This window comes from Rhinoderma darwinii, chromosome 1 (assembly GCF_050947455.1).
Source record: "Rhinoderma darwinii isolate aRhiDar2 chromosome 1, aRhiDar2.hap1, whole genome shotgun sequence".
NCBI lineage: Eukaryota > Metazoa > Chordata > Amphibia > Anura > Rhinodermatidae > Rhinoderma > Rhinoderma darwinii.
Window position 1 is genome coordinate 296,618,264 of NC_134687.1, and position 21,452 is coordinate 296,639,715.

At 41.8% G+C, this 21,452-nt stretch overlaps 1 protein-coding gene across 1 annotated transcript in view; it reads left to right on the plus strand.

The window, feature by feature from the left end:
- Window positions 1-8,256: 8,256 nt before the first annotated feature.
- Window positions 8,257-21,452, plus strand: part of ARHGAP45 (Rho GTPase activating protein 45) — a 115,995-nt gene continuing 102,799 nt past the window's right edge. Inside the window, exons 1-2 of the mRNA XM_075851019.1 lie at window positions 8,257-8,494; window positions 9,956-10,256. Coding sequence (XP_075707134.1) covers window positions 8,411-8,494; window positions 9,956-10,256 — 385 coding nt within the window. The 5' untranslated portion in view covers window positions 8,257-8,410. The remainder of the gene's footprint in view (window positions 8,495-9,955; window positions 10,257-21,452) is intronic.

Sequence of the window (21,452 nt, forward strand, 5' to 3'; positions counted from 1 at the left end):
TGATGACCTATCCACAGGATAGGTCGTCAGTATATGATCGGTGACACCCGGACCCCGCACAAACAGTTGATCCGGCTGCCTCTGGGCACCAGAAGCTATGCAGGGTCGGTGCCGGATGCAGAAGTCTTTGACCTCTGTATAGCGGCCGTGCTGGTTACTGTAGCTCTGCTTCTATTCAAGTAAATGGGATTAAATAGGAACCACTATTTAAATGGGAACCACTCCAGTTACCCCGCATTACACATAACCTTCTTGTCTTGATGTATTTATATTTAACAGGGTTGGCTATAATTAAGCTTAAAATTGATTAACTAAAGGGGAGTTACTTTTTCACATGGGTGATAGAGATGTTGGATAGCTTTGTGTCTTAAATGGATTGTCTGGTTTAGAAAACTCCTTTTCAAATGCCCTACTTGGGTGGGATAGAGACAATAGTGGGCAGGGTTCCCAATCATTTAACCAGTTAGAAAAAGCATCTCAGTTGTAGTGAAGTTACTGCCACTAGGTGTCTTCCTTCCTGTAATCTGCTGTCCACCCCCTGTTGTCAAGCAAAATCCATCCCTAATTGCAGAGCAAAATTTATGGACTGTAGAAAGTGGAAGTGTGTCTCTTCACTGCCTGCCAATACAAATCTATGGAGAGGAGAGGGGGAGCAAGAGCAAAGTGAAAAAGACACCGGCAGACGCTGCTACTGCATCTTCTTGGTAAGTTATCTCACCCTAGTGCTGAATTCTCAGCTACACTACTTATTACTGCTGTATTATCTCCTCTCCATTTTGCTGCAGCATCTATATATGTGATAGAGATAGAAAAGCAGGTTTCTCCTCTTCAATGTGTGCAGTGTATACAAGACTTGATAGCAGTTAGGCTCCACCCCTAGCTGAGAGACAACTGAGAATTAGATATAGCGCATGCAGAGCGGAAAATTGCTAAAAAAAATGGCGGATACAAGTCATATAATGGCCAGAAATAGTGTTATTCCTCATGTAGACACATATGACATCTTATTCTGAAAAGTCACCTAAAAAGTTTGTTATGCTTTAACTCCTTAACGCCGAAGGACGGATATATCCGTCCTCAGCAGCTGCTAGTTCGCGCAGGAGGACGGATATATCCGTCCTGTGATGGCGCGGGTACTGCCACTGTACCCACGCGATCAGCGGCAGGAGCACGGCTGTTATACACAGCCTGGCTCCCGCTGCAACTGCCGGAATCGAAGCGCGCGCCGATTCCGGCAGTTTAACCCATTAAATGCTGCTGTCAATAGTGACAGCGGCATTTAATGTGTTTGACAGAGGGGGGAGCTCCCTCTGTCACCCGATCGGCGCCCCCGCAAACAAATCGCGGGTCGCCGTCGGGTTTCCATGACAGCCGGGGGTCTAACAAAGACCCCCAGGTCTGCCTTCAACATCTGCCTGTTAGGCGATGCCGGAGGCATGACCAAACAGGTTGCCTGTCAGTTTTACACTGACAGGCAATAATGCTTTGGTATACGAAGTATACCAAAGCATTATATATGCGATCGGCACATCGCATAGTGAAGTCCCCTGGTGGGACTAAAAAAAAAAAAGTAAAACAGTTAAATAAAGTTTGTGAAAAAAATAAATAAATAATTACAGTCAAAGTCAAATAAAACTACTTTTTTGGCCCAAAAAGTGGTTTTATTTAGTAAAACTGTCAAAACAAATCACACATACACATATATGGTATCCCCGCATTCGTAACAACTTGACCACTAAAATGAACATATTAATTAAACCGCCGGATGAACGGCGTCCAAAGAAAACGCAAAAAACAACGTCAAAATTCTCTCTTTTCTCCCATTCCCCCCATAAAAAATAAAATAAAAGTTAATCTATAAGTCCTATGTACCCCAAAATAGTACTAATAAAAACTACACATTGTCCCGCAAAAATCAAGCCCACGTACGGCCACATCGACGGAAAAATAAAAACGTTACGCCTCTTGGAACGCGGCGATGCAAAAACAAGTAATTTTTTTCTAAAAGGCTTTTTATTGTGCAAACGTAGAAAAAACATATAAAACCTTTACATATTTGGTATCCCCATAATCGTGCCGACCCATAGAATAAAGTTAACATGTTATTTACGCTGCATAGTAAACGGCGTAAATTTATAACGTGAAAATTAATGCTGGAATAGCTGCTTATTTTCAATTCTCTCCTAAAATAAAGTTAATAAAAGTTAATCAATATGTTATAAGCATCTAAAAATGGTGCAATTACAAAATACAACTCGTCCCGCAAAAAACAAGCCCTTATACGGCTATGTCGACGGAATAAAAAAAGAGTTACGACTCTTGGAATGCGACCGTGAAAAAACAAAAAATAATCCTTGGTCATTAACGTGCAAAATGGCCCGGTCATTAAGGGGTTAAAGTGAACTGGTCATTTGCATTTCTTGAATTTCCAGTATTATTCCAGCCCCAGTTTTCTGTTAGGGCTAGTTTACACATTGATTCATATAGCGGTTTAAGGTTTAAAGAAATTTCAAAAACTACACGAGAAAAAGAACACAAAACATATGTTGCCATTTTTTGCTGCATTTTTGTCATTATTGTGGTTGAAAATAGCCATACCTTCAGTATGCTTATATATGAAAAGCTACAAACAAAACAACATTGTGTGAATAGAAGTTCATATTTACTTGGATGGTGCATTTTTTTTAACAAAAATTCTCAGACAAGGCTATTTGTGGACATTGCCTGAGGCTGGATTCACACATAGGGTATGTGCACACGATAACGTCAATTACGGCTGAAATTACGGAGCTGTTTTCAGGAGAAAACAGCTCCTGCATTTCAGACGTAATTGCTCGTACTCGTGTTTTGCGAGACGTCCATTACGGACGTAATTTGGAGCTGTTCTTCATTGAAGTCAATGAAAACGGCTCAAATTACGTCCCAAGAAGTGTCCTGCACTTCTTTGACGAGGCTGTTATTTTATGCGCCATTTTTTAACAGCGACGCGTAAAATTACAGGTCGTCGGCACAGTACATCGGCAAACCCATTGAAATGAATGGGCAGATGTTTGCCGACGTATTGGAGCCGTGTTTTCAGGCGTAATTCGAGGCGTAAAACGCCTCGTTTACGCCTGAAAATAGGTCATGTGAACCCAGCCATACCATCTTTGATGCAGTTTTTAATTCAATTATTTGAGCCAAAGCCAGGTATGGATCCAAGGGCAAGTAAAAGAATAAGGGCTCATTCAGACGAGCATGAATCTCGTCTGTGTGCTGTGCGTTGAAACAAATCACACCACACGGACCCATTGATTTCAATGGGACTATTCACACATGCGTGAATTTTCACGCAGCGTGTCCGTTGCGTGAAACTCACTGCATGTCCTATATTGGTGCGTTTTCACGCACCTAGTCGCCCATTGAAGTCAATGGGTGCGTGAAAACCACAGACAGCACACGGACGCACATCCATGTGCTGTCCGTGTTTCACGCATCAATTACATTTGAAAAAGAAAAAAAGTGCTTGCAAGTGCGTGAAAAACACATGCCACACACAAAGCACACTGATGTAAAGCCGCAACGCACACAGAGAGTTTTACGCACGTAAATCTGTCACTCTAGTGTGAATGTAGCCTAAAGGAAAGCCTTACATGTCTCTTCTCTTGCATTCACCCTGTGTTTGGTTAAAAAAAAACTGTATTAAAAACTGCATATGTGAAGTTAGTCTTTTGCCGTCTTTCTAGGGAGTTGACTTCACTGGCTGGGGATATGCAATATGGGGGAAAAAAGGAATGTAAACTCAGATTACAGGAACATTTTTCTATTACTATAAGGCCCCATGCACACGAACGTGCTTTTGCTGCCGCAATTCCCCAGAAAATCCACGGGAGAATTGCGGCCCCATTCATTCCTATGGGGCCATGCACACGACCTTGGTTTTCACGGTCCGTGCATGGCCCCGGAGCCCGGACCGTAGAAAGAACAGGCAAGCCTTATTACAGCCGTGTTCTGCGGTCCGGGCTCATTGAAAATAATCCCCGCGGCCATGTGCACGGCCCGCGATTTACGGGCGGCTCGCGGCTGTCACTCCGTGGCCGGCCGACATGAAAATCACGGCTGTGCACATGGCTACGGTCGTGTGCATGAGGCCTTAGTCAAAGTTCCATAAAGACTTGTTTTATGTGAAATTCCCTGCTATAATTGCAGAGATTAGTTTCTATTATTTTACTTACATTGCTTGTTGAGTACAATCTCTTGAAAATATACAAAATTGGTCTTTCTTAAAATGTCTGTAGAGATCAATAAACACATTTTGCTTAAAGGAAAATCTCTTCTAGTTACACTGAGTAGCTTGTTGGGCACTCCCAGTCATTTTTGTGCTCTTGGTGACCTTTGACATGACATGTATTACCTTTTGTGTCATTACACAGCAACTGAAGTGCCATAGAGGGCTGTCTTCTGGCACTGCAGATACTACTCCGAGCGGTTCATTTATTTGTATCTCTGGGTGGTTTCAAACAGTTACTTCTAAAGATTACAAGATGCAGTATGCTACATTTTAATAAACATGTTTTTTTGTTTTTTTTTACAGAAAAATAACAGTAATATTTAACATGTGAAATGCTGTACTATAAAGGGTTAAGTTTTGAAGTTATTTTTTTACTTCGCAATGTCTCACACAAGGTAAAAAGCGTAAGACATGTATATATTTGACCTTGTTAACACAGTAGTCATGACTTTTGTTTTTACAGGATGCATGATAAAAAAACATTATAATCTATTTGAGGGATCTGTCTCCTGTTACAATCTGTTATGATTATTCCTCCCTATTGACTTATAATGGGTCCAGCAGGATGACATTTTTCTTTTACTGGACAGCATAGTGCAGCGTGATGCGGAAAACTACTTTAGACTCTGTTCACACTGGCATCATGGCTTTTATTTTTACAAGATCAACGACCGATATAACAGATCTGTCAGGGTCCATCATGATCCGTTCTAATCCGTTTACTAAGGCCTCATTCACACGGCAGGGTTTCCCGGCCGGGTGCCGGACGTTCATAAATGAATTAGAATATCATCAAAAAGTTAATTTTTTTTAGTAATTCAATTCAATAAGTGAAACTCATATATTATATAGATTCATTACACACAGAGTGATCTATTTCCAGAGTTTTTTTTCTTTTAATGTTGATGATTATTACGTGATATTATTATTATGATGGCTAACAGTTAATGAAAACCCAAAATTTTGTTGAAGATTGTAGTCTCGTTATGTGACACTCTAATCAGCCAATCAACACAAACCACCTGCAAAGGACACCTAAGCCTTTACTAGGACTGGTCTGTTGCTCAGTTGTCCAAAGTCTTGTTTTCAGATGAAAGTAAATTTAGCATTTAATTTGGAAATCAAGGTCCCAGAGTCTGGAGGAAGAGTGGAGAGGCGTCAATCCAAGCTGCTTGCGGTACCGTGTGAAGTTTCCACAGTCAGTGATGGTTTGGGGAGACATGTCATCTGCTGGTGTTGGTCCACTGTGTGATATCAAGTCCAGAGTCAGCGCAGCCGTCTACCAGGAAATTTTCGAGCACTTCATGCTTCCCTCTGCTAACAAGCTTTATGGAGATGCTAATTTCATTTTCCAGCAGGACGTGGCACCTGCCCACACTGCCAAAAGTACCAATACCTGGTTTAATAACCACAGTATCGCTGCGCTTGATTGGCGAGTAAACTTGCCTGACCTAAACCCCATAGAGAATCTATGAAGTATTGTCAAGAGGAAGATGAGACACCAGGCCCAACAATGCAGACGAGCTGAAGGCCGCTATCAAAGCAACCTGGGCTTCCATAACACCTCAGCAGTGCCACAGGCTGATCGCCTCCATGCCACGCCGCATTGATGCAGTAATTCACACAAAAGGAGCCCAAGTATTGAGTGCATATACTGTACATACTTTTCAGTAGGACGACATTTCGGTATTAAAAATCATATTTGAAATTGGGCTTATATAATATTCTAATTTTCTGAGACACTAAATTTTGGGTTTTCATTAACTGTTAGCCATAATCATCAACATTAAAAGAAAAAAATGCTGGAAATAGATCACTCTGTGTGTAATGAATCTATAGAATATATGAGTTTCACTTTTTGAATTGAATTATTGAAATAAATTTACTTTTTGATGATATTCTAATTCATTGAGAAGGACTAGTATACCATAGAGCCAAATGCAATCCCTGACACCAGTATTAAGAGAGCAGTATTTGTATATATTGCCAAATGAAGGGTGACTCACTATTAGCCTCGTGACGGTTGCGTATGCGAGTGACATTGGTGATTTTAATATCCCAAAAAAATCTAAAATACTGCATGGCAAGGGCCCTGCGACGGCCATACATAGCGCATTTCATCTATAGCACATCACAAGTGTGGAATTATAAAGCTATACAATTCAAGTAGAGCTCTAGTGCAATTAGATTTATACACCTATGTCACAAACCATTGCCATCCCATATTCTATATCTATTGTGATACATATTTTGTTTTTATTGATAAATATTGTAGTATATATTTGATACAGTATATTTTTTCTGTTTGTCTTAATCTACATTTTTATATAAATACATTCAAATACCATTTTTGTGTGGTGCTTGAGCGCCGGTAATTTGATTTTTAGATCACTTGTCAGTATTTGTATATGTTTACAGTTTTATCCAGCGTGAAATAAGGAATCATGTGTTTGTTCTTCCATCAGACAACTAAATAATGGGGTTCACCAAAACGTTTTACCCATGTCTCTGTTTTTTCATTTTCAAAATTGTTGAGGTAGGTTTAAAAATTGTTTAAAAAAATTACATTTGTCACATGCTGTAAAGGATCTGCCAGGTACAGCTTCTGTGTCAACGCCCATAGGTAATCAGTCTGCACCTGCTTCTATGTCTGTGAGACTGACTCCATCTTCCACCACTCAGGATGGCAGGCTTAGGAGTGGGAGAGCCTATCACAGCCTGGCCAGACGGAGCTAGCTCCCACCCTCTGTCTATTTATACCTGCCTTTCCTGTTCCTCCTTGCTTGTGATTCTTCTCGTTTGGTTTCCTGGCCCTGCTGCAGCTTCTGAACTATTTGACCCTGCTTCATATTGACCCTGGCTTACTGACTACTCTCCTGCTCTGCGTTTGGTACCTCGTACACTCCTGGTTTGACTCGGCTTGTTCTCTACTCTCCTGCTCTGCGTTTGGTACCTCGTACACTCCTGGTTTTACTCGGCTCGTTCACCACTCTTGTTGCTCACGGTGTTGCCGTGGGCAACTGCCCCATTTCCCTAAGCTGCTGTGTACCCTTGTCTGTTTGTCTGTCGTGCACTTATTGAGCGTAGGGACCGTCGCCCAGTTGTACCCCGTCGCCTAGGGCGGGTCGTTGCAAGTAGGCAGGGACTGAGTGGCGGGTAGATTAGGGCTCACTTGTCTGTTTCCCTACCCCCATCATTACACATGCAATGTATTTCCATTTTGTGGCGCAATTTGTGACATAATTCTGTCATGTTAGTACATCTCTCCCATTATCTTTTCTGTTTTTAGTCACAATAACTAAAACATTAGGGCCACCTAGTACTGCTATTCACCTTAAATTGCATCTGTCATGAAACCGTTTCACCTTAAATACTGACATCTGTAAATTGTCCTTAAAGGATTGAAGTAGTGGGTCCTTGGTACGGTCACTATAACTGCAGTTTGGGGATGCTGCACAACGCTTCCACCTACTCATTGATTTTGTCAAGTAGGCGCTGCAAGGCTTGTCACAGATCCTCTTAAGGCCTCTCTGGGTGCTGGGCCAATCAGTATCCCAGGGAGCTCTTGGTTTAATATAAGATGTATAGAAACAGTCCATAGTGAACTGATATTCCAAAAGTAAAAAAAAACAAAACATTAAGAACCTGTGTTTTTTCATTCTCCTATATACAACCACCCTGTCTGATCATGCTTCGGTCCGAGCTTTGTGTTTTACTTTGTATTTTGTAGTTTTTTTCAGATGTTCTGTAACTCCATATAACCTCTCCCTATAACTTCCTCTATTGTTCCACTCTCACATACAAACACAAAGTCTTTACATAGAGACACATGACATGCACACAAAGCTTTGGGAGGGGACAGGATGCTGCTGTGGTCCCAGCACTTACAGGGTTAACGCCCTTTACCTCTTCCTGTCTATGTCAGTTTTGGGACTACAATCGTCCAATCAGGAAACGGCTCAACATCACATGGCATATGACAGGAGTTGTGTTGGGCACACAGCACCAGCTTTTTGAGCACCCCTAGAATCTGCCCCCCAGGTGGGGTCGCAGGGGTGAGCACAACATCAGGTCTGTTAAGGTGCTTAACAGAGGTGGCAACACCATTATCACAAGGGGCAGGAGCGACCCATACTCAGGATGTTTTCAAGGAAGAAGCGGGAGCTGATGAAAACTCCATCCTTATCAAAGAAAAGCAGAGCAGGAAGTCCAGCACCACAAAGCGTAAGTCTCCATACACATCTTCTCAGTACTGGTTGTAATGTACTAACAGTGTGTTTCATTATGCCTACCGTACCTAGTATGGCTTTCAAGTTATTATCACAAATTCTATTATAAAGCATGGTTTGGAATACTTAAGTATGTCACATATTTCATTAGCTTTCTGCCCATTGTATAGATGATATATATCACTTTGGTAAATATTATCATTTTCTATTATATATACCTATAGTAGACACTATAGGTTTTACTAGCACACTCTTTACGCATACTACTGCTCTACTTCTTGGGTACCTTCATAGTTGCTTGATTTGACTCACTTTATTGCATTGTCTGCTTTATAAGACTATCTATTTCTGCCTTAGATAATAATGGACAGTGTATTTCAGTTCAATGTCTTCATCCACCAAAAGACCGTTATATACTTTGTGAATTATCAGGACTCCCTGTAAAAACCTGTTGAAGACGTCCAGTCACATATTTGTTTCTTATTCACTGTAAGATCTGTGTACATAAACAATTCAACAGTACATGGTATCCCTGAAATAATTGCTGGTAATGGTCACTAAATAGTACTACGGATTAGCTGGCCATACACATAAGATGAAGGTCTGCCAAAATGGGCATTTTCGACCATTATTTAAAAACTTTACGAGAACGATCACCATCTATGCGTGTATGGCATGATTGTCCAAGTACAACCGATCGTTCACCACTTTGCGCAAGCACAGTCTGTTTTTTTACACCGTTTTTCTTTTTAACTGTCCCTGATCTGCCAGTTTAGTCTGGCATGTTGATACTAAAAATCTGATGTATAATTAATCGGCCGCATTGTGGCTGATCTTAATCTTAAGTGTATGGCCTGCTTTAACCAGTAAACAAGTTACTAACAAATTGTGTCATAGCAGCCAATAACACCTGACAATGTATATCAATGCGTATTTTGGGAGCCTGTGATACCGGGTAAACTATGTTGTAAATATGATGCTGTCTAATTTTTAATCAGGCTACATAGGGTAAGCATAAAATGTCAAAAAGTTCAGAAGTGTATATTACAAAAACTCTTTTGTTTTAAAGCAATTTATTGAGTCAGTCCTCCTGCATATGCCCTGACTTATTAAAGGGATCAACTTTAGATATCTCTGTATGTAATGCAAGTAATCTCTTGGTATATATAGTTTTATATGAATAGTATATAGTTATCTTGTTGCTTTCTAGTTGTTGTGGAAATTTCATTTCACAACATCTGGGTAAAGTGTAGAGGAAGTCTTGAGCATTGCACTAAAGAGCAGAATTTTGCTATTGTTCTGCTACCATGTTTACTATACAATTATTTTTTTTATTATTCCATACATTGTTTAGGAAATGTTTATTTTCATGCTACAGTAAATAGAAAATCCTTACGACTATGTCCTGTCATAAACTAACACAGCATGGTTTAATTTTGCCTATTTATTAATGTAGGAGGCTCCACGAAAGGATATCATTGAGTCCTCCACTGAAGGTTCCAGTAACCCTTCACTCAGCAGCCCTCTCCCTGGCGGTACCCTAAAAAGACCAACAAGTTTGAGTCGTCATGCTAGTGCTGCAGGAATCCCCTTGTCTTCCCCAAGAAGCAAAACAAGTAAACCAGCAGGAGCCCCAAGTCCTCCTGAAAGTGGAGAAGGAACCTTCATTGAAGTGGAGGACATCTCACAGCTTCTTGGAGGTGTAGCAAGATTTGCTGAACGGCTTGAAAAGCTACGGGATGTGGTACTGACAGACGGTAAGTGCTGTTGTGGTCGATTACAAAAGTATCACATTTGACAATAGTATGATTCACAAAAAGAAAAAAGTGCCCTGCCGAAAAAGTATGTGATTATGTTTTTTTGCAACCCATACATGATTAAGGGTTATTAGCGAATTTGAAAAAAGATGAATGAGGGACACTTCATACATAACACAAATTCTGCAGTGAATTTAGGTGGCCATACACATTAAATAACTATAGGTCGAGTGTGCATGTTTATTTGAAAGAGGAGAGAGGAATAAGCTGCTGCCAGAGGTGTATCTCCTCTGGGAACAAAGGATCGGGCATATTGTAATTCAAAATGGTCGATTATTCTTCCCCCCAACCCCCCCCCCCCGACATCTGCCATCAGGAGAGAGTTGGGTGGCCCCCATACACATTCCATTGTCGACCAATCCTGCCTAACTTCTTAGTACTAATCTTTTCTTGAATGCTTAAAGTGAATCTACATCTTTTATCATCATGTTGTTTTTAGGTCCTAAATTGTGTGCTGATTAATTTCTTAATATAATATATATATACTCCTCAATATTGAAATTGCAACACCAAGAAGGAAACATTTTGGAAATGTGGAAATCACAGGAACGATAGACATATTAATGATATGCAAATGCTAAATATTCCAAACATCTTGATTTATTCAGTATCGAGTAGGAGTGCCACGCGCAGAAATACATGCACTTACACGCCTTGGCATGCGATCAATGAGGATATTAATGGTTGTCTGAGGAATGTTATGCAATGCTGAATGCACTTGGGCACGCAAATCATCAAGATTGGTTGTTGGCAGCTCCCTTTGCAATTGCCGACCAATGATGTCCCAGATGTGCTCGATGGGAGACAAGTCTGGAGACCCTACAGGCCATGGTAGCAAGTTTAGGCCACACAGGCTGCTCAAAGTAGCACGAGCAACATGCGGCCTGGCGTTGTCCTGTTAAAAAACTGATTTTGAAACACTTTGAGGAAATGGCCATACCACTGGTTCCATGACCAAATCAAAGTAATGCCAAGCTGTTAGTGTACCTGAAATGAAGACTAGAGGGGTCCAGCTACCGTACATTATACCACCCCACACCCTAATACCAGGAGTAGGACCAGTGTGACGTTCCCTTGTGAAGACCTCTTCATGGCATGGCCCACGTGGTCTTCAGACCAATCTCCGCTTATCATTGCGTCCGAGAATGCGGGACTCATCGCTGAAGAGGATATACCTCCATTCCAGTCTCCATTGCCTTCTTGTTGTGCACCATGATGGCCTTTGAAAGCGGTGGCATGTCGTCAATGGAACACCTGTAGCTGGACGTCTGGCTCATAGCCCAATGTCGTGTAAACCCTTCTGATGATTGTGTCGACACCTGTTGACGCCCAAGGTTTGGGATGTGACGTCCAATTTCACTTGCAGTACAGAATGGATCACTACGCGCCTTTTTTCCAATCAGATGATCCGTTCGTGTAGAGGTTTGACTCCGCGTACCTCTTGCTGTCATTCCTGTTTTTTGTTTTTTTCCCAACCTCCGGGACACGCAACATCGAACAGTGCTGACATCTTGGCTTAGGCACATAGTGATCTTCTGGAGTGATAAACCAAGGTCTCTCCTTTCAAGGATTCTGTCCTTCTCAGTTTGTGACAAGTGGCAATAACTGGGACGTTGAGGAACAGGAGACATCGCACAATCATCCCACACCACATGATCCAAATTTTGACGTTTCATGTGGCTAAAAAATGTTGCATTCAATCTGGCTTTTATGGCTCCCAAATACCACAAATTTGATCATTTGCAGATCTTAGCAGCACCTGCTACTTCTTGGATTTGCATAACCTTATGGCTTGTCCTTCTTGGTGTTGCCATTTCAATGTTGTGCAGTGTGTGTGTGTGTGTGTGTGTGTGTGTAAATATATATGAAGAAATTAACATACTCAAATAAAAAAAACACAGCAAAATGGTATTCAAAAGTGGATATTTGCTTTAAAGATTGACTACAGGAAAGGTATGTGGTTGCTCAAATTTTTGAGTTTTATCAAACATTTACAGTTGTTAAAGAGAAATTCCATTAGACACATGAAATCACTCCAGTCCTCTCTTACCCCAAGGGGTTCTATTTTTTCTCTTTCCCCCATGTCAGCTATACCTTGCTGTTTACAAAAGAATCATCCAGCTCTTCTCCACCATATTTATTGTAGATATGAATGTATCTGCATGAATTAGCTCTGGTAACTACATGACCCATGATGCCTTGCCCAGGCATCACATAGGGAGATGTGGACAGATCACATCTATCAGAACCTGTAGTTATATAAATTATAAATTGTGAGAAGAATGATGGAGAGCCCTTGATGCAGAACTTTACCTATGCATCAGCATTTATGTCAGAGACGGTGTACAAATTCCAGGCCACTGCAGGGAGCCTACGGAGTTGACTGGTTGGCAATAGCCTAACATCATCTAAAGGAGGCACACAGAAGGAGATTCAGTGACAACAGCAGAATACTCGGTGCTACAAGCATTGCAGTTGTGACACACAGCATTCTTGTATCGTTGCTATGCCATAGCCCAGACACATTGTGCCTGATATTTTATTATTAAGACAACCTACAAAAGACAGTAGTGACATTATTATTTCAGGTGTAAATTCACATGAGAAACTATGGTAATTACAACAATAGCAGGACAAGAGGTAGGCAGGATGGGCAGCAGCCTGGGGTTCAAGTGCTTCCTCCTCAAACGGTGGCGCAACATAATGCCCTAATCCCCCCAAACTTGAATCATACAGCATGATCTGGCTGTCTATTGACAGATGTATATTTCTTAAGCAGAGAATGGAGTGTCATTAATTGACGGCAGCCCAGTTTTCTCTTTCCTGGCTGGCACTAATGAGGTTACTGTGACTTGCGCTGGTAGGGATATTGTTGCTGGCGCTGAAAGGGGCATTGTAGTTGGCACTAATGGGGGTACTATGGCCATTAGGGCCCTTCATTTTGCACTGGGGGTAGTACCCATAAGGATACTGTAACTGCTAATCATGGTGGGAGCAATAAGACTTGCACTTATTGGTATTGTATTGATATGGGTGGACTTTGGCCTGGTACTGTTATGAGAGCATTTTGGCATAGTATGGCTATTTGAGCCCTGTTACTGGCATTGCTGGGGGGCATTGTGGCTAGAATTCTATTAAGGGTGTTTTTTATGGTCCTTAAGGGTGCATTGCACTGTTATGGAGGCATTGTAGTTGACACTCTTGGACATTGGGCTATGTGGCTAGAACTTAAGTGAGGTAACTGTGGCTGACACTATTAGGGGCACTGTGGCAGGTTTGCCTTAAGCACAAAGAGTGCTTGTCCCTGTCCTGCTCAACATACTGTTTCTGCTGATAGACTAACAGGGAAGCGCAGGGGCATAGCTAGAGGGGACAGGCAGGGCATGTGCCCCGGGCGCAACTAAGAGGGAAGGTGGGGGGCACCAGCGCTGCACCGTCCATGACAGTCGGCCTGCTGCCTCTCTGAGGGGGCCCACCCCTGCCGGCACCCCCTCCTGAACTATAGGCGATGAATGGCTGGGTACATTTCGTGCCCTGCCATTCAGCGCCTTTCAATGCCTCAAGTGGCGCGATTACTTCTTTGCGCTGTTTGCGTCGTTGAAAAGCACTGATTAACAGGGCAAGTCATAGTATGATCTGCAGCGAGATGATGGGTGGTATGATGTTTTTTTTGTGAAACCGCATCTCCCAGCATATCCTTACCATTGTTTGGGCCATACTGGGAGCTGTATACAATTTAGTGCAAACCTTTATGGCAGAGATTGCACTAAATAGAGCTGTATTTGTGCTGGTGTTGTATTTATGTACTGAGCTTTGTTCTGGTGTTGTATATATGCACTGAGCTTTGTTCTGGTGCTGTATATATGTACTGATCTTTGTTCTGGTGCTGTATATATGTACTGAGCTTGGTTCTGGTACTGTATATATGTAGTGAGCTTTGTCCTGATGCTGTATATATGCACTGAGCTTGGTTCTGGTGCTGTATATATGTACTGATCTTGGTTCCGGCACTGTATATATGTACTGAGCTTGGTTCCGGCACTGTATATATGTACGGAGCTTGGTTCCGGCACTGTATATATGTGCTGAGCTTGGTTCTGGCACTGTATATATGTACTGATCTTTGTTCTGATGCTGTATATATGCACTGAGCTTGGTTCTCGTGCTGTATGTATGTACTGAGCTTTGTTCTGGTGCTGTATATATGTAATGAGCTATGTTCTGGTGCTGTATATATGTAATGAGCTTGATTCTGGTGCTGTATATATGTAATGAGCTGATGTTGTATATAGAACTATATTGCTTGTAAAATGTATAAATGGCTTCATGCTCGAGTTACATAAAAAAAATGTGGAAAAAAGATGACACCTAATTGATTGGTAGAGAAAACAAACATGGCGAGGGGAGGGAGATGTCGGGAAAGAGGTTCAGGGGGGGGGGGAGGTGCGCCAAACTGAATCTTTTCCCCGGGTGCTGGAGAACCTAGCTACACCTCTGGGGAAGCAGCTCTGTATTTGAATTTACTGGGGCTTACTTGCATTGTTTGAGTGCTCCCACTTAAAAAAAGGAAAATTGTTGTTAGAGCATCAAATGATTTTGCACCTGCTGAACGACCCTGAATATTTGTACATACCGCCAGTTATCAGTGTATGCTCTATGTAAATGAAGGTGCCTCGCTGCCTAGTTGGCCGTGAACTGTCATGTGGTCATGGCAGGTGACTCTTCATGCTTATCATCCATTAAGGCAGAGGGACAGATTTATTTACATATAGCTTGCATGTTAAATCGGCTTACTGAATAAGGATTTGAGGCGTGCTTAAAGGACAGGTCTCGCAAAAAAAATATTTTTTTTATACATTTGCTTTTAGTGTGTTATTAAAATACATTTTATTTATTTGTGTTTTTGTGTTTTACTTTTTTCTTTTTTCTTACTTTTACTTCACTATGGGGGCTGCCATTTTGTTTTTCTTCTCTGTCTGTGTCGATTAACGACACATACAGAGATGGAATATGGCACATACATCCCCATAGAGAATGCGAACGGGAGCCGTTCCATTCACTATAGTGTACGCCGTCTGTGTGGGAACGGCGCATGCGCCGCTCCCACACAATCCAAAAGGAAGGTCTTCGGCAGAGCGACATCCGGCGCCATTTTCATGTGGACCGAAAGCCGCGGCCGGACAGTAAGATGACTTCTTCCGGTCGCGGCTTCCGGATATATGTTCCAGGCAGCGAAGACGCGAGGAGTAGGATCGGAGGCAGCAGCGGCGGCAGGAGCAGGTAAGCTATGTTTGTGCATGTGATGTGTGTATTATGTTCATGTTATACTGTATGATTACCACTGTATCTAATCCTTCTACACTGTGTGCCGCCATTTTCTGAGTGAATGCACAGTGTAGGAGGATTAGAAGATTCAACCACCTCCTTCTCCTGGCACTAGCCAGGATAAGGGAAGGGGGATTGTGTGAGCTCACTAGAGCGTGTGTGTCTACACCAAATTTGCAGCAAAAATCAATGAGGTTGCTTTACCACATTGCAATGCTGCAATTTTGGGAATTGCTCTCTCTAGTGACCAACACATGGAAATGTTATAAATTAGAATCTAATTTATAATATTTCCTGACTTGTGAAAAAATTAAAAAAATTAAAACAATGTTTAATCACTTAAATACTAACTGTTTAACTGAAAAAAAAAAAAATTCTAGCGACACATTCCCTTTAAGGGGATGCATTATATTTTCCATGGTTTGTCCTGGTGACAGACTTCTTTTTTTAAGGGGTTCTTCGCTTTGGACTATCCCTACTTGTTAGAAAGGTCCCGTGACAATAAGCTGATCACAATGGGACCCCCAGCGATTAGCGGTAATCTGTGGGGAAACCTGCCAGTAAGTGCTTAATTTCCCTTCAGCGCCACCACAGCGGAAATTAAGCATTACACAATTACTATTTAAATCAATGGGCTGTCTGTGTAATGCAGGACAGGTCCTCCAGAACTCGAGATGGTTTTAGTAATCGCACTCCACTTGGACCAATAGATGAGCATCCTGAAGAGGGGACCCCCCTCTATTAACTCAGAATTCCCTGAAAGGGTATATGAAAATAGGTTTTCTAAAGTGGACAACTCCTTTTATTCCTCATGGTATTAATTAACAAATAATATAATACAAATATTTTTTTTTAAATGTTTACATTTTTTGTATAATAAACGGACTATAAGTGATTCAGAAGTATAGCTTTCATTCACGTTTTAAGAAGTGGCTTATATGCACCATTTATCGGTATAGATTCTTTTATGAGCAGAAGGGATTTGAACAGGAGGACAGGATGCCATTTTCTTCCAGTGGTGATATAGTGTGTCATAAAACTATTTGTATGCTGGCAGACTAATGCACATGATGCCTCCATGGACTTATTGAATAGGACTAATAGTAGACAGTCCCATAAAAAACAGGACTGGTGACAGTTATGGCTATTGGAACAACTACTTCACTTTTTAGTAATTTACTTGTTTAACATGGGTGCCCATATCTAGGTAATACTATCTTGCAGCAAGAACACCACATAGCAACAGAGTTCTCCACTTCAGTTTGACTTTGAGAAAACACAAAGTAACGGTATGTTCACACGCTAGACTAAAAACGAATAAGGGAAAACAGCTCCTGATTTTCAGACGTTTTTTAAGCCACTCGCCTTTTTTACTGCCGTTTATTGAGCTATTTTCAATAGAGTCAATGAAAAACGGCTCCAAAAACGTCCCAAGAAGTGTCCTGCACTTCTTTTTTGCGGCCGTTTTTCAAAACGGCAGCGTAAAAAAACGGCACATCGGAACAGAACGCCGGTTTTCCATTGCAATCAATGGGCAGATGTTCGGAGGCATTCTGCTTCTGATTTTCTCTGCCGTTTTTCAGCCGTTTACGGCACGAAAAATGGACGGTAAAAGCCGTGTGAACATACCCTAAGTGTTTGAAAAACCTGTAATTGTTGAGTAGATGAGATATATTTTAACTTTTATAGGGAAATGACGGTGGTTGTTATGGAGGCTCTGTTTAGGAACAGTGTGGTCTGAATATGAGGCTTATGTGTGAAAAGTTTATACGTTGACCATGTACACACGTGGGTTATTTGTTGTGAAAGTCCACAAAAAACATACAATGCATGTGAACGGAGTATAAAAACATAATTTACGCAAAATGGAAACATTTAAAATCCACAGCAGACTGTATTCTGCTGCAGATTTAGCTGTACCTTAGTTTAGCCCCTAAAACACTACAATAAATATATACATAAACAACATACATTTGGTGATACATGCTGTGTCTGTTACAGATTTGGACAAATAGGACCACACACAGAGTGCACTGGTAGATTTTAGCAGCACAGCAAGTAAGCAGCAGCATGACATTGGAAGGTGAAGACATAAACTAAGATGGGCAGGTTTGTTTTACATGGCAGAAGGGGGGCAGCTTCCTGAGGAAGACAGATTCTCATCTGACTCGTTTCCTGTTTACTCAGTTTTCAACTGACTGGGGAGGTGAGCAATTTTGGAGCTTTGTGGCAGTGAATAAGTAACATTATAGGTCTTTGGAAATTAGTAACTTTTTTTGTTGATTTACTATTTTACGAAATATTGTCTGTGCGTAATTGTGGCCAATGCTCATCAGGAATCACGTGCCTTTAACTGACACAGTATTACGATATTAATGGTATGTTCACACGCTAGCTGGCTTTTACGGCTGAAATGACAGCCTGTTTTCAGAAGAAAACAGCTGCGTCGTTTCAGCCGTAAATGCTCCTCCTCGAAATATACGAGGCGTCTGTGACGCTCGTATATCTTGAGCTGCTCTTCATTGAGTTCAATGAAGAACGGCTCAAATTACGTGGCAAAGAAGTGTCCTGCACTTCTTTGCCGAGGCAGTCAATTTACGTGTCGTCGTTTGACAGCTGTCAAACGGCGACGCGTAAATTACAGGTCGTCTGCACAGTACGTCGGCAAGCCCATTCAAATGAATGGGCAGATGTTTGCCGACGTATTGTAGCCCTATTTTCAGACGTAGAACGTGGCGACACAAAACTTTTTTTTTTAACAAATAGTTATTTCTTTATAAAAATGGTAACATGAAAAAAACAACTCTATAAATTTGGTATCTCTGTAAATGTGTCGAACCGTAGAATAAAGTTAACATGTCGTTTTTACCGCATGATGTACCTCGTAAATATGAAACCAAAAAAACAAATGTGGAATCGCTGTTTTTTGCCCATTTCATCCCATGAAAATCCCAAACACTAATCCCAAAAAAATAAGCCCTCATACGGCTTATTCAATGGAAAAATAAAAAAGTTATGGCTTTTGGAAAGCAGGAAGGAAAAAACTAAAATGAAAATAAAAAAAATGGCTGCATCTCCAAGCGGTTAAAGGATTTGCTGTTAATGTCTTGGCACCAGATACCACGTGACATCTTTAGCTCTCAGTTTGAGTTGATGCCTCGATGAGTCAGAGCTGTTTTGTAAGCACAATGGGGTCCTACACAATTATAGGCAGGTGGTTTTAATGTTATGGCTGATCTGTGTATACATGACAGCATTTTCCTATAGCTAAAAGAAGGCTTTGCCTCTAGGTGGCCCTGTTAACAGAAACACTGCCCCAAGACAGGGTAGTTGGCAAGTGTGGTCTATCATAGACAACTCCTGCCGAAAACAAGGCCCTTTTTTTTTTTCCTAAAGAGGCTCTATCACCACATTATAAGTGCCCTATCTCCTACATAAGGAGATCAGCGCTGTAATGTAGGTAACAGCAGTGTTTTTTATTTAGAAAAACGATCTATTTTCACCAAGTTATGAGTGATTTTAGCTTTATGCTAATGACTTTCGTAATACCCAACTGGGAGTGTTTTTACTTTTGACCAAGTGGGCGTTGTGGAGAGAAGTGTATGACGCTGACCAATCATTGACAAATTAGCGTAATACACTTCTCCCCATTCATTTACTCTGCACATAGTGATCCTACGTTGTTCACTATGTACAGCACATACACACAGATTAGCGTTACTGCAGTGTCTTGACAGTAAATAGACATCATCTCCAGCCAGGACGGCATGTCTATTCACACTCCCGACACTACTTTATCAAACATATCAAAAAGTCTGAGTGGAGACGACCACTGATTACCAGAATGAATTGGGGTCTATAGAAAGCTCAAAGCCCTTGGGTTGTTGGATTTGTGGGAGATCTCATGCGAACATCATTTTATTTTTTTACCCCCACCCCATCCCCCTTATTTCCATAACCGTGTGACCATCTGCATGGGTTAGCCTGTATTGTACAGAGATGGCTAATGCTAAGATGTTCTTCTACGGCTGCGAACTGTATATGATAGAAGGAGTCCTAGTAGCTCCTATGTTGTTTTCTGCGTGTACTGTAACCTGCAGAATGATAGTCAGTTTCTTACAGGTGTGATAATCATGGACAGCACACTGGGGGTACCTATGTACCAATACAATTACACCAGTTTTCTGGCCACCATAGACATGAAGGTCCTTCACCACTTTTTGGCTGAGTTCACATGGGGCGGATCCGCCCTGTGCACCAAAGGGAATTCCGGGCGAAAAAGTGAACCAAACTATGGTGCTGTTTTTCTCCCGGAATGTCCACTGCAGAAAACTTCAGCACTTAGCCGGCCTGCTAGCAAGCCGGCCTCCTGGGATGACGTTTCATACCAGGAGACTGCTGCAGCCTGTGATTGGCTGCAGCGGCGGTCAGATGGGATGAAGCGTCATCTCAGGAGGCCAGCTCTCTGACCTCATCCAGACCAGACTCCTGGGATGATGTTTCATCCCATGTCACCGCCGCTACAGCCTTTAATTGGCTGCAGCAGTCACATGGGATGAAATGTCATCCCAAGTGGCCGCGCTGGAGGGAGGAACACAAACTTCTGGGTAAGTATGAGGTGTTTTTTTTTTCAGAGTTGCGTTTTTTACATCGGATTCGCTGCAAAGCCACCTTGAAAAACTGCTATTTGTGGCGAATTTTACCTCCCCATTGAATTCAATGGGGAAAACCCGGAACAAATAAGCAGCATTTACACAAATACAATTGACATGCTTGCGGAATAAAATTCTGCACCGCAGGTCAATTTCTGAGCGTTTTTTCCACTCAGTATTTACGCAGCGTGTGTATGAGATTTGTTTTATCTCATCCACTTTACTGCTACTGTAAGGCTGGGTTCACACGACCTATTTTCCGGCGTAAACGAGGCGTATTATGCCTCAATTTACGCCTGAAAATACGGCTACAATACGTCGGCAAACATCTGCCCATTCATTTGAATGGGTTTGCCAACGTATTGTGCCGACGACCAGTAATTTACGCGTTGTCGTTTGACAGCTGTCAAACAACGACGCGTAAAATGACTGCCTCGGCAAAGAAGTGCAGGACACTTCTTTGAAGCTTAATTTGAGCCGTTTTTCATTGAATTCAATGAAGAACAGCTCAAGATTACGGGCGTCAAAGACGCCTCGCAAAATGCGAGGAGGAGCTTTTACGTCTGAAACGACGCAGCTGTTTTCTCCTGAAAACAGTCTGTCATTTCAGACGTAAAAGGAAGCTAGCATGTGCACATACCCTAATTGCTGCTGATTTTCCGCAACGAATTCAATTGCAGAAAATCTGAAGTATTTACGCAACGTGTGAACTGACCCTTTCTGTCTCATACAACCTTTTCATTTCTGTTTGTGTTGGGGAATATAGCTCACACTCTGCCCCTTCTCAGACAGTTAAACTTGTACCACCCAGTGCACCAGTCTCTATGCATGACCCCCATTGACGTCAATGTGAAAAACTGCATGTGAAATCCGTGATCATGTTTTTTAAATTAGGTACTGCAATGTGGGAACATGCAACTTTCGCAGCATTTCTCACTCTACAGTTATGGTGGGGTTCTGAGCCCAGACTTATAGTGTGTGCTAGTCACATGTGTGCCCCAATAAGTGCCTCAGATGACCCCTTCGTGAAACGAGAGTACCCCTAATTGCCTGCCGAAGATGGTGTCATAAGTGCACTTACCTCTTAAGCAGGCTGGAATCATACCACATCCACATGTGCGGATGCTGAGTGGCACGTCAGGCACAATGATGTCACAAC